The 15263-nt window shown below is 40.7% G+C and overlaps 2 protein-coding genes across 5 annotated transcripts in view; both read left to right on the plus strand.

Annotated features, from left to right (window-relative positions):
- LOC104936985 (zinc finger protein RFP) overlaps window positions 1–4742 on the plus strand; it is a 9367-nt gene extending 4625 nt beyond the window's left edge. For all 3 annotated transcript variants that reach the window (XM_027287691.1, XM_027287692.1, XM_019266591.2), the window contains 7 exons: window positions 1132–1722; window positions 2519–2614; window positions 2712–2945; window positions 3063–3210; window positions 3307–3333; window positions 3689–3864; window positions 3953–4742. In XM_027287691.1, coding sequence (XP_027143492.1) covers window positions 1135–1722; window positions 2519–2614; window positions 2712–2945; window positions 3063–3210; window positions 3307–3333; window positions 3689–3864; window positions 3953–4324 — 1641 coding nt within the window. In that variant the 5' untranslated portion in view covers window positions 1132–1134 and the 3' untranslated portion in view covers window positions 4325–4742. The remainder of the gene's footprint in view (window positions 1–1131; window positions 1723–2518; window positions 2615–2711; window positions 2946–3062; window positions 3211–3306; window positions 3334–3688; window positions 3865–3952) is intronic.
- Window positions 4743–10285: 5543 nt separating this feature from the next.
- vbp1 (von Hippel-Lindau binding protein 1) lies at window positions 10286–14775 on the plus strand. Of its 2 annotated transcripts, none has more exons than XM_019266569.2 (6): window positions 10286–10434; window positions 11866–11990; window positions 12280–12346; window positions 12970–13068; window positions 13223–13361; window positions 14401–14775. In XM_019266569.2, the coding sequence occupies exons 1-6, from the start codon at window positions 10357–10359 to the stop codon at window positions 14475–14477; spliced, it is 585 nt and encodes a 194-aa protein (XP_019122114.1). In that variant the 5' UTR covers window positions 10286–10356; the 3' UTR covers window positions 14478–14775. The 2 variants fall into 2 exon arrangements, with proteins under 2 accessions (XP_019122114.1, XP_027143523.1); XM_027287722.1 differs by lacking the exon at window positions 10286–10434 and adding an exon at window positions 10585–10608.
- Window positions 14776–15263: the final 488 nt, after the last annotated feature.

The following is a 15263-nucleotide window of genomic DNA, read 5'->3' on the forward strand; positions in this document are numbered from 1 at the left end:
TTATTCTGGGATTGAATGACAAACTTAGATACAGGTTGTGTCTACAACAGTAGTTTTGGGCCAATGGTCAAGTTGATATGAATGCATAAACCATGTTTTGTGGTTATTGTAAAGTGGAATGACAGTCTATTTTTACATAAGGAAATGGGATTTAATCATTTTAATTGTTATAATTATAATGATTTGTTTTTACAGTATTAAAAATAATGAGATGTAACATTTTGATTTCATAGTTTTAGACATGTAGGTAGGTAGATTTTGCTAAGCTTAGCCTGGCACCAGCTACGTTGTAGTAGTTTATTGTTTACTAAATGGAGATGTGCACATAACTACCTAAGCTAGTTCTTAACTTAAAACTTACAGTGGCATCAAATGGCATCTAGTATCTAACTTTTGTAAACTGGGAAGTTTTTAAATAACATTTAATTAAAATAACACAACTTTATGCTGAGAGAAATTAACTTAAATAGTGTTGGCTTGGTTAGCATAATGGAATATTTCCCTCATATTATAGTGTTGGCTTGGTTAGCATAATGGAATATTTCCCTCATATTCCAACGTATTTTTCCAATAAACCCACATAAAAGCATCCACAGTTAAGTTTATTTTTTATTTAGTTTTTGGCAGTTATGTTACAGCTTGTATTGCTACAGTAACATGCTGTTTGTTTACGTAAAACCAGCCAGTAACAACTTTAACTTACACTTTTACAAATAGCTGCAAATCTTTATTTCTTGATTTCTTTGCATAGCCATGATATAATTTATATTTGTAATAAGACTTTTTTTGCCATTGGTTACAGGGAGTTGGTGCACCAGTGTAATTATTTGTACAACATTTTTTGTGGGTGTGTTTGGTGTGTTTATTTAGCCGTGAAAGCAATGACTAATGTGCTAAACACACCAAACAGTGCAGGGTGTATGAGTCCTGAATAGTTTACATATTTACACAGTTACAGACCTGAGAAGTTGGTCAAACATGTTTTCCTTTAATACCTCTCATTAAAAACATGTTTCAGTAGCTGGCTCAGTATTCTGTCTACATGTGACTACTGTTGTGTTTGTTCTGTGGATATACTGTAAATCTTTGCATGCACTTCCTTTATCTAACTTCCTTTTTACTGATCTGCAGACAATGGCGTCCTCCGGTAACATGCTACCAGAAAAACAGTTCCAGTGCACCATCTGTCAGCAAGTGTTCACCGACCCTGTCACCACCCCATGTGGACACAACTTCTGCCAGGTCTGCATCCAGAACATGTGGAACAGCAGTGATGTCTGCCAGTGCCCCACCTGTAACAAGTCATTTACCCCGCGGCCTGAAATAAGCATCAACACGGCCTTCAAGGAGCTGGCCGACACATTTCGGAACATTATCGTCTGTTCGTCGGCCTCGCTGCTGTCCATGGCCAAACCGGGCGAGGTGGTGTGCGACGTTTGTGCCACGACGTCCCTCCAGGTGAAGGCGCTGAAGTCCTGCCTGGTGTGTCTGACCTCGTACTGTGAAGCCCACCTGGAGCCTCACCGGAGGGTCGCCACCTTGAAGCTTCACAAGCTGATCGAGCCAGTGAAGAACCTGCAGGACAGGATGTGTAAGAAGCACGAGAGGCTGCTGGAGATGTTCTGCAGGGACGAACAGAAATGTGTTTGCCAGTTCTGCACCGAGACCGAGCACAAAGGTCACCGGGCTGTCACGATAGAGGACGAGAGTGGGGGGAGGAAGGTACGCTGAAAAGCCATTCAACGAATGTAAAAGTGAAAGTTTAACAACAGATTATGGATTGTGGATTTCTCTGTTATGGTTTTAAGATAAGATAAGACTTTACTGACCCTGTGAGTTCATTCAGCCACGTCTTAGTGATGCTACATTTCCCATACTTCTTATTGGAGAGAGATCTTACGTTTCCCGTAATAACAGACGGTGGTTTGTACCGTCTTTTTCCTGCTCTTAGAGGCACTTCAATGGGTAAACCAATGTATCATGAAGTATAACAGAAAAAAACACTAATCTCCATAGTTCTACGTCCATGTTTGCACACAATTTGGTGTCCAAAGAAGTGTTCAGAGATACTGTAACTGCCTGCCACCCAAATGGTGCAATACCAACTTTGATATTAATAGAAGTTTTAGGGTTACTTTTATTAAAGATCCCAGGCTGTGTTCCAGAAAAGACGAACACATGACATCAACATCTTTAGGATGGCCCTTTTTTTAAGGCCCTACATATTTATTTGAAAACAACTGAGGTACATCTTGCAGATTTCTTGTTTCTTGTACCTCTGTCTTTTGTGGTGAAATCCCAATGGGAAGAATGGATGGTGTATCTGTGACGCCATCCTCGGGTTTCTGAAGAGTTGCTTTGAACCTCAAAATCTGCTGTCATGTTGGCAGTCTTGCCTCTGCCGCCTCCTAATCTAAGAATCAGCAAAGATGTGTATTGTTGGTGGACCTAAGGCTGGCTGAATGACACCTTTACATAACTTTATAACTTTTATAGAGTTTCTTTTCTGCCTGTTTAGGTCCAAATGAAGGAGACTGAAGAAGATTTTCAGCAGATGATCCAAGAACGACTGAAGAAAATGGAGGAGATCAAAAACTGTCTGAAGCACAGCACAGTGAGCCTTAATGGAAATATTAATCCCTGACACAAGTTAATTCAAGTTAATGTTTTATTTTACATCTTCATGTTCATTCATCTTCCTCTCTGTCCAGATGAGTGCAGAGAAAGAAATGAAGGAGAGTGACCGTCTCTTTGCGTCTCTGATTCGCTCGATCGAGGAAAGACAAACCGAAGCCAGGACAGAGATCGACCAGAAGCAGAAAGCAGCAGAGACAAGGTCGAAGGAGCTCATTGACGAGCTACAAGCTGAAATCGCTGAACTGCAGAGGAGAAACGCTGAGATAGAGGAGCTGAGGAACACTGAGGACCATCTGCACCTCTTACAGGTTACAATCATCCTTAAACTGTGGTGAATACAGAAGGATTTTAACTTAGACAGTGTTGTTCCAGAACAGGAGCTGGGTGAGCCATAGAATAATGCTCAAATTTCTTCCTTCTCACAGAGGTCGCCCTCTCTCATGTCACCTCCACCCACCAAGGAGTGGATGGAGATCAGCGTCCACCCTGAACTCATCGTGGGGACGGCGAGGAAAGCCTTGTCCAAAGTGGACGACACCGTGAAGAACGAACTGGACAGACTGAAGACGGAAGGTAAAGTGTTAAAATAGATAAAATACAGTCAAACATTTTTTACGTCTCTTTGAAACTGACACAACTAATTCAAAACATGATTTATCTTGTTGACAGAGATGAAGAAGATGCAGAAATATGCAGGTAAAACCATATTCAACATTATTATGTAGCTTCAATGTCGGAGACGTGCCTGGTGGGGTTTCCCTTAGGATGGACCAGGATTGTCCCATTTTCACGAAATGTTTCAAATAATTTGAAAAATATTACAAATGTGGTCATGTGAAACTTCCAAACTTTAATTTGCTGACTTCAGTCACTCAACTTCTCATTTACCTTCCATCCTTTAACTTGGAAACAAAAGGCAAGAACACGTACGACCGTGAATAAAGTGCATAAAATGGCTTTCTGATAAATGTAGTAGTACTAATATTGGTAATAAATACTGGAAATAAAGTAGCATATTGTGTATTAATTTAGCTTCTTTCTGTCTCCATAGTTGACGTTGTTTTAGACCCGGACACCGCCCACCCAAACATCGTCCTGTCACCTGATGGAAAGCAGGCAGGCCGCGGTGAGCTGCTCCACATCGTGCCCGACAACCCCCAACGTTTTGACCCTGTCATCTGCGTTGTGGGCAAGAGAGGCTTCCTGTCCGGGAGGTTCTACTTCCAGGTCAGGTCCAGCGTCATGAGATATGGTCATGGGATACACCTGTAGCAGTGTTCATGTTCAGTTTTTCCATATTCTCTTGTGTTATCAGGTTGCGGTGGGGACAAAGACCTTCTGGGACCTCGGTGTGGTCAAAGAGTCTGTCAACAGGAAGGGGATGATCACCTCCAAACCGGAGAACGGCTACTGGACGATGCGCCTGAGGAGTGGGGATGAGTATCGCGCTTTGGACTCCCCCTCCGTCCTTCTTACCCTCAAGGAGAAGCCGCAGATTGTCGGAGTGTTTACGGATTACGAGGAGGGGACTGTGTCGTTCTTTAACGTGGAGGCCAGATCTCATATCTACACCTTCACTGGGTGTTTGTTTACAGAGAGGATCTTCCCCTTCTTTAGCCCGGGTGTTTTAGATGACGGGAAGAACACGGCGCCGTTGGTTATTACAGCTGTTAATCATGATAGTTGAGGATGAGCCTTTGACAGTAATGGTGAATCAACTTTAAAGGTCCAGTGTGTAACATTTAGGAGGATCTAGGTTGTCTTACATGCTTGAAAGCAAAGAGTGTGGCAACAGATGCAACTAGATCCTACACACTGGACCTTTAAATGTGAAGTGTAGCTCATATCAGGCCAACATAAAGCACTCACAGACAAAATATTAAAACCTGATAAAACACAGCCAGCTGCTTGAATAATAAAACCATCTATTTAAAGTATTTTACAATAGAAAGTAGGCCAATAGTCTTAATAGTAATAGACAGAAGAAAATATGGATCAGTGAAGATTTTAAACGTGTATTTTCTTTTCAAGTTATTATTGCTTCATAAAACGCCCATCACGATGTGTTACCTGTTTAATTTTAATATTACACAGGCGTATTTGTATCATTAGTATCAAAATTACAAATAAAATCAAAGGTTTCTGCATTGCTCATGAGTCATGTGGGTTTTTCTTGAAATTTAAAGGCGTCTTTGGGTCCCTCATGCCATCATCTACACCTCTCTACGGGCTGAGGATAGCATTGTGCCATGTATGTTCAGGTTACATAGACATTTAGGGCATGCCAACTTAGTTTTATTACAATTTTAACCTTCCATCAGGCCATCAAAAACATTACAAGAACAACGCCTTGACTAGCCATGTTTTAATCAGTGTTCTATGGAGATTTGTTTTTGGAATGAATAGCTACTTATTTTACTTTTGACCCAGAACTGATGTCTGTCTGGACTGATGCAAAGATTTTGCAAAACCTTTGCATCAGTCCAGACAGACCTTCAGTGTTTACATGTGCTTTGCATTCCTAGAGGCCATTTTCCAAGCCATGCAAGGAGACTGTGGAGGGAAGCCATTCAGTAAGAAACTTAAATAAACAGCTGAAACTGTGTAACAAAGTTTCCTACATACATCAGAGTTACTTGGAGCTCATTAATTGATTGTTTTTTGTCCACTTGGTGGCAGTAGTACAAACTGTGTGTATAAAATTGACGTTTCATCTCCTTATAAACCACCTGATGGATGTAAGTCTAATATTAACTAATTTTTGCTCTGAGGCTGCTGAGCCCAGTTACATTGGCAGCTTGCCCAGCTCTGGTTCTGGCATGACACTAGCTGCATTCCCCCATGCCCCAAGCGTAAAAACCTTGTCTTCCGGTGGTACAAACACTAACACTCCCCTGGTACTAACATTAGCTAACAGCAACTACAGTTGGCAGCAGTTTACTTTATTGTCCATCAGGAAATTGTCCATCATTTTCTCCATAAAAAATTATCCAGTTTCAGCAAAATCATTGAAACAGTTGGTGGTGTGACTAAAACTATTCACTTGATTACAAGTCAGTATTTGAATATGTTTAGAAAATGTGTTACACACATGTTGTTTTAACAGCAGGTAAACCCTACAAAACCGTCACCCTGTGTATTTCCAGTGAGTTGGTGGGATAGGAAAATGTTCTAGGAGAGAAAGTGCAGTCCACCTGTTTTGAATACAAAGGCTGTGCTACTTTAAAAGGCAGAGTAGTAGAAACAAGAGAAGACTGCATGCCTCCAGGTTCTCACACTAGAGATCGTCTTCTTCATCCACCACAGGTCAGTTTCATCATCATTAAAACGAATGATGGTTTGAATGACGCTACTTCCTTTACCTCAGTTTGTCTCTCATTTTCTTACAGAAAACTCAGACCATGGAGATGGGAACATTTGGCATCTTGATTCTCTCAGGTGATTAAAGATACTCTTCTCAATCCTCACTAAGCCATCTTAGCTTACAAAGTGCATTTAAGGTGAATGTTAGAATAAACTGTACACAACCTTGCATTGTCCACAGGTCTGTGTAATTTGGTGTTCTCCTCTATTCGTAATCGTGAGTACCACTTCGTCAGCGATGCCAAAACCTGGCTAGATGCCCAGAAATACTGCCGAATGAAATACAAGGATTTGGCACCTGTCCACGATGAGCAGGACCTGAGGAAACTATCTGATGTGGTTACGGGTAGCGTTAGAGCGATCTTCATAGGTTTGCACAGAAATTGGAGTTGGTCACTGTCGGACACTGATGACTACAAAGTGGGAGAAGATTCCTACTGGAACTGGGCAAGTGGTCAGCCTGGAATAGGTGACTGTGGGACCATTGATGGGTTGACTGGAAAATGGTCTGCTATAGACTGCAGCACAAGACTGAACTTCACCTGCTACCACAGTAAGAAAATATACAGTAATTGTTAAATTTTAAGATGGTGTACAGTCTCCGGGGTTGATTTAAATATATATGTCAAGGCTTTCAAGGCCCTGAAATTGTGATTTCAAATTTTAAAGCTGCATTAATAATAAGTACAAGATATACATTGTGGAACTTAAAAATAGGTCGCTTATAGTGACAAAGCGAAGATATCACCCAACTCAACAATTCCTTTTTTACTTTTCTGCTTCACCCTCCTACTGGACTTACGATATATCAAATACAGCAATTCCTAGCCTTGACTGTGAATGGCGAGTGAAAAATTGTTGCTCAAACTCCTGCCGCAATCTCATAATCTTTGACTGATGACCAAATAATAGTATCACAAGTATCACACAATCATTCAAATTTTTCACAGACTGAGTAGAACTCTTTTGCACCATTGAGCACTGCATCATTTGTTACATACAAACACCTTTTTATTTATTTATTGTGTTCTACTATATAGTGTAAAAGCTTTGAATACTGAAATAATAACCTTAAACAGCTGATGTCATTTGCAGCGGTGGCTACTGATAATTCCGAAAGATTTACTTTGATAAAAAACCCCAAGACGTGGCTTGACGCCCAGGCTTACTGCAGGAGGTACTACACGGACCTGGCCAGAGTGCGGGACCAGCTTGAAAATGACGAGGTGCAGATGATGGTGAAGAATGGCTTGGTCTGGATCGGGCTGACACAGATGTCCTGGATGTGGTCAGATGGGAGTGAAACCTCGTTCCTACCCTGGCAACCGCTACAGCCTCAGGCTTCTGGAGTTGCTGATTGTAGCGTACTCGTCATCAGCGACCCTCTTGTACTGGTAGATGTGGCTTGCAGTGGAGTACGACCCTTTTTATGCTACAGTGGTAAACATCTTCTTCTATAACCCCCTATGATATTAATATATTTAATACTTTATACCTCCTTTGGTGTATTTTGACAACTTCTTCTTCTTCGAATTGCAACCATTTGACTGCCAAAGTATAAATATAAAACACATGTACAACTTACTTTTGTATATTATGGAAGCCCTAAGACCAGATAGTATGTAGTCAACTTAGGTAGCTAACATGTTCCAAATCCTTTTTTTCATCTGCTGTGTCTTTCGGATGTTGGTTTGCAGATGAACTCTTTGTGGTTTAGGAAGTCAGATTTTATTTCAGGTAGGTTTGGCTGACATCTCTTCCCAGACGGACACAATCACTTGTTCGTGTAAAGGAGGACAGTGAACAAAGTCCAAACCAGTAAAATGAGTTTTGATGTCCAATCCAGTTTTAAAGTTAAACTTTGATCATAAACACACTAGTTGTAAATGTATGAATGGGTATGACATGGAAAAAAAGTGCCCCAGATTTCCTCCGATACATTTTTAAATATAAAATACAATGTACAACTTTTTGAACCATTTCTTCAACCTATTTCCGCTTGAAGTGTATAAATATTATCATTTCATTATGAAACTGTTCTTGGAACAAAACAGACATTATTGGGTGAATAACAGGAAACACTAGTGATATTTCTGCAGTAATCATCAGCCAAGACAGAGTGTTCAACTATTCCTTTAAGTATTAATGAGGTCTCATTGGGTTAATTATTTCCTCTTCCAGATCCAGTGAAGAAACACCTGATGAGACTGAAGCTGTCTGCTGACGGAGTGGACATGGCGAATCCGGCTGTGCTGGATTCAATCACAAACTGGGTGACTGCCACCTTTCACATTTCATGTACAGGCACTTGGAGTATCTAAATTTAAATAAGCTAAAGGTTTATGTCTTTGTCCTGTTTCTGTTGGTAGGTGAGAACGAAGCTGGGCGATGCAGGTACAACCACAGAGTTAAAACTGACCTGGTTGAAGCTTCCAGAGCTGAAAATACTTGAAGAAGAGAAAGCTCCAGCACCTCAACCAGACACAGTGTGTCTTCGATAACTCACACATTTTGTTTTCCGTGTTAGCCTTTCCACTTGTTTAAATGTACGCACAAAATTTACTTAACATTATACATGCAAACAAAGATGTTCAGTTCACGATGTAACGACAATTCGGTGTGATGAAGCTAATAACCGAACGGTTACTGACAAATTGTCAGGTCAATTTAATTTGTCCAAACAGTGAATACATTTACATTTTAAATTCTGAACTTTGCATCCAGATCGACGACAGTGAATTTCCATGTGTGTTTGCATCCTGGGCTTAATCAGCCGTGACAGTGAAATAAAGTTCAAATCAAAGATCGGACTGCTTTTGAGAAGAAGATGAAGTCATTTGTAAAGGATCAAAAATCAAATGATTGGACCTCAAATGTGAATCAAATTCATCTGTTTTATTTACATATTTACAAGTTTTTATGTCTTGTTACTTATATTTTATTCTGTTGTATTCATAAACTCTCATTTGTTAACCTGCCACATCATTTTTTGTTGCACACTCGTTGGCTTGTATGATGTACCTAAATTTAAGTTTTTAATAACTTGACTTGACTTGATGCTTTCTATCTGATCTGTACGTAAAAGTATCACAAGATAACTTTTGGTGCGATTTAAATAAAATGATACAACAGTTAGTTCCCACCAAGTGATTTGATTGGACGAGAGTCGTTCCACCAGTGCTGATATAGAGAATAACAGCACTGCATGTATCACTGCGCTTCACAGGTGTTCTTACGACCGATATATAGGAACGCTAGAGTCGTTAACAGTTAACAGTTGTCGTCTATCTTAGACTGTAACAAACTTTTCACCACAAAGATGAACATATTTCTATAAGTATTTAAAAAACCCACGAGGATCAACCATTTACTGCAAACTGATGTAATTTCATATGCAAAAATTTGCATCCATATGAGGAATTGTGATTTACACATCAATATGCTGTGTGTACCGATATATATATATATATATTTAGTATATCTTAGATGATCTTTTTTAGCTATATAGTTAGATAAAATAAAATAAAATTAAAGTATAATATAATTAATAAATAAGAGAAAACTAATAAAAACAATAAATTTGTCTTGTCTTACAAATATGAAATCATGTCGTGAAGTAAAATGTAAAAACTATACTTCAAGTTTATTAGTATTTATAATAGTTATACTAGTACTGTTGTCTTGTCTTACAGATATAAAAAACATGTCATGAAGTAAAATGTAAAAACTATACTTCAAGTTTATCAGTATTTATAATAGTAGTACTAGTACTGTTGTCTTGTCTTCTCTTACAGATATGAAATCATGTCGTGAAGTAAAATGTAAAAACTATACTTCAAGTTTATCAGTATTTATACTAGTACTGTTGTCTTGTCTTACAGATACGAAATACATGTCGTAGAGTAAAATGTAAAAACTATACTTCAAGTAGTAATACTAGTATTGTTGTCTTGTCTTACAGATATGAAATACATGTCGTGAAGTAAAATGTAAAAACTATACTTCAAGTTTATCAGTATTTATAATAGTAATACTAGTAATGTTGTCTTGTCTTACAGATACGAAATACATGTCGTGAAGTAAAATGTAAAAACTATACTTCAAGTCTATCAGTATTAGTAGTATAGTAGTAGTATAATAGTAGTACTAGCAGCAGTAGCAGGGTGTGAGCACTAGAGACAGCCTCCCTCCTCTCCTCCCTCCTCCTCCTCTCTCCTTTCCTCCCCCTTTCCTCCTCCCTCCTCTCATCTCTCCTCCCCCCTCCCTCCTCTCTCCTCTCTCCTCCCCCTCTCCTCCTCCCTCCTCCCTCCTCATCAGACTCGGACGTCAGGCAGGAAGGAGTAGCCTCTCTCCAAGATGGCTGCGACCATAGAGACCAGCGGCGCCGTGCAGACAAAGAAGAAGCACCTCGGCATCCCTGAGGCTGTGTTCGTGGTGGGTACACGTCACCGCGCGTCCGACGGCGGGAAACAAATACCGCCAAAAAACTAACGTTAGGCGCTCGTGAGCTTCTCTCTGTGTGCGTTCTGTGCGCGAGCGCGAGTCATGCTGTGGCTACCAGCTAAGTTAGCACGAGCGCTAACGGCTGCTGGGCGGCTACAGCTCCATGTATGGGCACGGTGTGTGTGTGTGTGTGTGTGTGTGTGTGTGTGTGTGTGTGTGTGTGTGTGTGTGTGTGTGTGTGTGTCACTATTAGCACGTTTCCTCTTTAGGCTTTTTTAAAAAATTATTTAAATTAGCTTCAGTGTTAGCCAGGTTAACTAGCCGTTAGCTCGTATTAATTAACTGTCATATGTCATTTAGACTTTAACAGCTCGTTTAAACCTTTAAAATTAATCATAAACATCATACAGGTGCTAGGGGACTCCAAAAATACTATAATATAACAACTATTCCACTCTGTTTGTGTGTTTGTCTGTTAAATATTGGTCGTTTTGTTTTGCGGTTCAGCTCGTAACATGTCATAGTTTTCACCTAAGACACAAATGTGTGGTGACGAATTGCTGAAAGTCAATGGCGCCGGGTCAAGGAGGCAAGAAGAAGGCGTTGAGGAGCTTCTGAACCCGGGCGTGGACGCGACACGTTAAATACTAGTCAATGTATCAAACCACCACCAGCTCCGTCACGGTCCGGTTCAAGAAGCAGCTCTCTGCTTTGCTCCCCGTTGAATTCAACGCAGTATGTGACGGAGACGTGTCCGGCGTGGACACGACACGTTAAATACTATAGTCAATGTATCAAACCACCGTCAGCTCCGTCACGGTCCGGTTCAAGAAGCAGCTCTCCGCTTTGCTCCCCGTTGAATTCAACGCGGTATGTGACGGAGATGTGTCCGGCGTGGACGCGACGCGTTAAATACTAGTCAATGTATCAAACCACCGTCAGCTCCGTCACGATCCGGTTCAAGAAGCAGCTCTCCGCTTTGCTCCCCGTTGAATTCAACGCGGTATGTGACGGAGACGTGTCCGGTAGGGTTTCGGGGGTCACCGTTACAAACTCGCACGTCGACTATCCTGCTCACTGTTGACCGTGATGAAATATATATGCTTTTATACTGAAAGGGCAGGCGTGGCGGTTTCGTGGTGTGTAGCGGTGTCGATTGCAACCCCCTCCACCTGCCCTTCGTTTCCAGGCATGACGGAGAAACTACAGCGCCCACGAAATGAAACCGTTTTCGAGAGGTTCAGTTGGAGGTGGCATGTAGATGTTAGAGATCCTTTCGTAGAGGATGTAGGAGATAAGAAAGGAAGCACTGAAGCTCCTTTCCTTCACATTTAGACCGCTCTCATCGTGACTTTCTCTAGAGCTGTCCATCACGGAAGTTGCCGTTGAACTGCTTTAACGTCTCTTGCTCTCCGTTCACAGGAGGATGTCGACTCTTTTATGAAGCAACCGGGCAACGAGACAGCCGACTCAGCGCTGAGGAAGCTGGACGAACAGTACCAGAAATATAAATACATGGAGCTCAACCTGTCTCAGAAGAAACTCAGGTAACACCCAACAAAAACACACTTAAACTACTGAGATTCAATGAGCTGACACTGCAGTGTGGCTGCCAGGAAACATAATTAATCTTACTAGTGAAAGTCTTACATTAAGATCCTGATCTCTAGAAATACTTCAGTCCAGATTGTGAAACAATAGAGAAGTTTGTTGTTTCCACAAGAAACAGAATAGTTTATATAGAGTCTTCTAAAGCTTCACAGTCAAGTGTTAATTTGTTTGTGTTATTTAATTTCTTCCTTGTTTGACTCAAACTTGTCGTTTCTCTTGATGAAGGTTGAAAAGCCAGATCCCACAAATCACACAGACGCTAGAAATCCTTCGACACATGCAGAAGAAAAAGGTTTGTATCGTCTTTCATTCATCTGTTTTTCCAAACATTAGTATTAAGTCAATATTTCTGATGAGTTTGAAGATTCTTGAAGTTTTGAAAGTTAGTTTAACTTGAGTTGTTATGCTCTCGAGGTTTGGGCTGTATTTGAATTTGCACCTTATGATCTTGTATTTTATCAACACCACTGGTTCTCAAACTGTGGTACATGACCACCCCCTTGTGGGTACTTGTGGAGGAATGTCTAAATCTACATATTATACTGTCAAGATACTAATGAAATGAAAATAAGCAATAAGAGCTCATACATTTGTTATGAGCTAAGATGTTGAGCAGAGGTGATTGGTTTAAAAACTCAGCAATCGTGGCTCCAAATGGGAAGTGTTAGAAAGCGAAGTACCGACTTCTCCACCAAACTAGTTGTGGTTCCATCGACAATAAATATTCAGCCAATGCTGCTGCACGATTTTCTGAGGTGGTATGCAATGTAACAGTGTTTGAGTCGATTCTGGCGTGTTTACTCAGGAAGTTAGTATAAGCTATAAGTTAATATGAACGGCTGGTAAAATAAACAAAGTGACAATACATGAAGGAACTCTGTTTGACTGGTTTTCTATTGTGGCTTCTCTTCCCAGGAGACCACAGACCCCATGGAGACACACTTCCTACTGGCTGACAATGTTTACTGCAAGGCCTCAGTGCCGCCCACCGATAAAGTCTGCCTATGGTTAGGGGTAAGTAGAGCCCAGGATAAAGTCTTTTATCACAAAACCAGAAACGTTGTACAATGAGACTTGTGAGGAGAGTTCGGAAGATATGTCAATGGTTGTTGATGAATCACGAAGGTAAAGGCCATAACTTGAGTCCTCTTACTGTCCCCCCCTGAAGGCTAACGTCATGTTAGAGTACGACATCGATGAAGCCCAGGCTCTCCTAGAGAAAAATCTATCCACAGCATCTCGTAACCTAGAGACACTCGAGGATGATCTGGACTTCCTGCGAGACCAGTTCACCACCACCGAAGTCAGTATCCTTCCACTGTGTTGTCCACTCAGGTTCCTGATTCCAAGCTATAGAAAGTTCTATAGTAGTAGTGTCAGTAGGTAATAATAAGATGGCAAATCGGATGGTAAGAAAAACAAATATTACACATAAAATTATTCTTTGTCTGCGTGCAGCCGAATGCTGTTACAGTGATGCTTGTTTGGAGTCTATTATCTTTCTAAATATCTGAAAATCACATCTTTGATGTTAAAACGGGGTTTGTTATAATCCCTATAAATGCCTTTTAAAAACACAATATTAATTGCTAATTGACCCGTTTAAATGTTAAGCTAAAGTCCATAATCGCACCATCATAGTCCGTAATTGTACTGTTCCACTAAAGTCTAATCGTACTGTACCATCATAGTCCATAATCGCACCATCATAGTCCGTAATCGTACTGTTCTACTAAAGTCTGTAATTGTACCACTAAAGTCCATAATCGTACTGTACAATCATAGGCCGTAATCGTACCGTACCATCATAGGCCGTAATCGTACCACACCTGAACCCCATCAGGAACGGCTCTGTGATGTTGTGGCCATCATGTTTTGGTCCGTTCTCCACGTGACTTCAAACCCTATCACCCTACCATGTTTTCTTTGGTTCGTGTGCTTCTACCATGAGTAAATATGCTACGTAGTTAATTTGTTTGCCTTGGAAACAAGTTGTTATTTTAAAATCAGATTCTCAAAAGCCGTTTTATTTCCAGCCAGCTCGATCTCCTCTGTGCCGATTGTCATGCCGTTATAACGATATTGTACCGATTATAACTGTACCATCAAATATAAGTCGTACCTTAAATTATCAACCTGACTCGACTGACACCTCCATACAAAATGTTTTCATTATTCATTCATTGTACCGATTTATTTTTCTGATTAACTGATTTATGTCAGAAAACCTTGAAAAGTGAACACACAGGTTGCTTTTCTGTTTGAGAGCTGCTGTATACCTAACAAATGCTAACAATCAAAGTGTCGCCCTGCTGCTGTTGTTCTTTAACTCACTGCTCCCCTCAGACATGGCACGAGTCTACAACTGGGACGTGAAGAGAAGGAGCAAAGAAAACCTCCTCAAATCAGCCGACAAGTCTTAATATCGACAGCACAGCGTCCACATCCCCTTCTGCTAACTTAGTCAAAAAAACAAACAAACCCCCGACCTCCTCCCCTCCTTAGTCATGTGTAACGTTCACCCCAGAGCTCGACGGACGAGAGGTCACGTTTAAAATGACTCCATTTTTGAACGCGTCCTCCCGTCAAAGTCGAGCTCAAACTTCCACCACTACTGTTTTCTGTTGATTTGTTACTTTTTAAAGTATTTTTTCAAGTAAAAACTAACAAAAAAAAAACAAAGGCAACGAGGCAATTTTTGTATTCTTTTGAATGATTTAAGTATGTTCCCGTTATCTTCGGCAGATTGTGAGTGAGGGTTCTCTCGCATCGTCTTTTTCTTACCTGCATTTTCCCTCCTTACTGACCTGCTCTTCTGTTTTTTGTTTTGATCACATGTCGGACTTTTTACTTGAGTTGTTAGTTCTTTAAAAAGCGCACCCGGTTGCCATCATACTATATTAAATCCAGGCTTGTGGGATTGAACGCAGCAGAAGAAGAAATACAAAATAAAACCTCTTAAAGAGTTCAGAGGGATCAACTTTAGTCCCCCTCTTCCGTCACCCTTTGACTTTACACACTTCCTCTCCGGTGTCTCCTCCTCTTCTTCCCCTTTTAGCCGCTGTTCTGTCTGTATTTATTTGTCTCTCACTGTATTCATTAAAACAATGAATGAAGTAAAAAGAAGAACATTTGGGCAGAGATAAGACCTTGACCTGCTGCTCTGTGTGTCTTTTATTCTTCCCGTAACCAGGTTTAGAGAAGTCGTG

Source organism: Larimichthys crocea, chromosome XIV, assembly GCF_000972845.2.
Source record: "Larimichthys crocea isolate SSNF chromosome XIV, L_crocea_2.0, whole genome shotgun sequence".
NCBI lineage: Eukaryota > Metazoa > Chordata > Actinopteri > Sciaenidae > Larimichthys > Larimichthys crocea.

What these genes read in the sequence shown, in the direction of transcription:
- vbp1 (XM_019266569.2), top strand. Translation starts at nt 10,357, where the DNA reads ATGGCTGCGACCATAGAGACCAGCGGCGCCGTGCAGACAAAGAAGAAG. An exon ending in GACACATGCAGAAGAAAAAG is followed by an intron (nt 12,347 to 12,969) that starts GTTTGTATCGTC and finishes TTCTCTTCCCAG; the next exon opens with GAGACCACAGACCCCATGGA. An exon ending in GTTCACCACCACCGAAGTCA is followed by an intron (nt 13,362 to 14,400) that starts GTATCCTTCCAC and finishes TGCTCCCCTCAG; the next exon opens with ACATGGCACGAGTCTACAAC.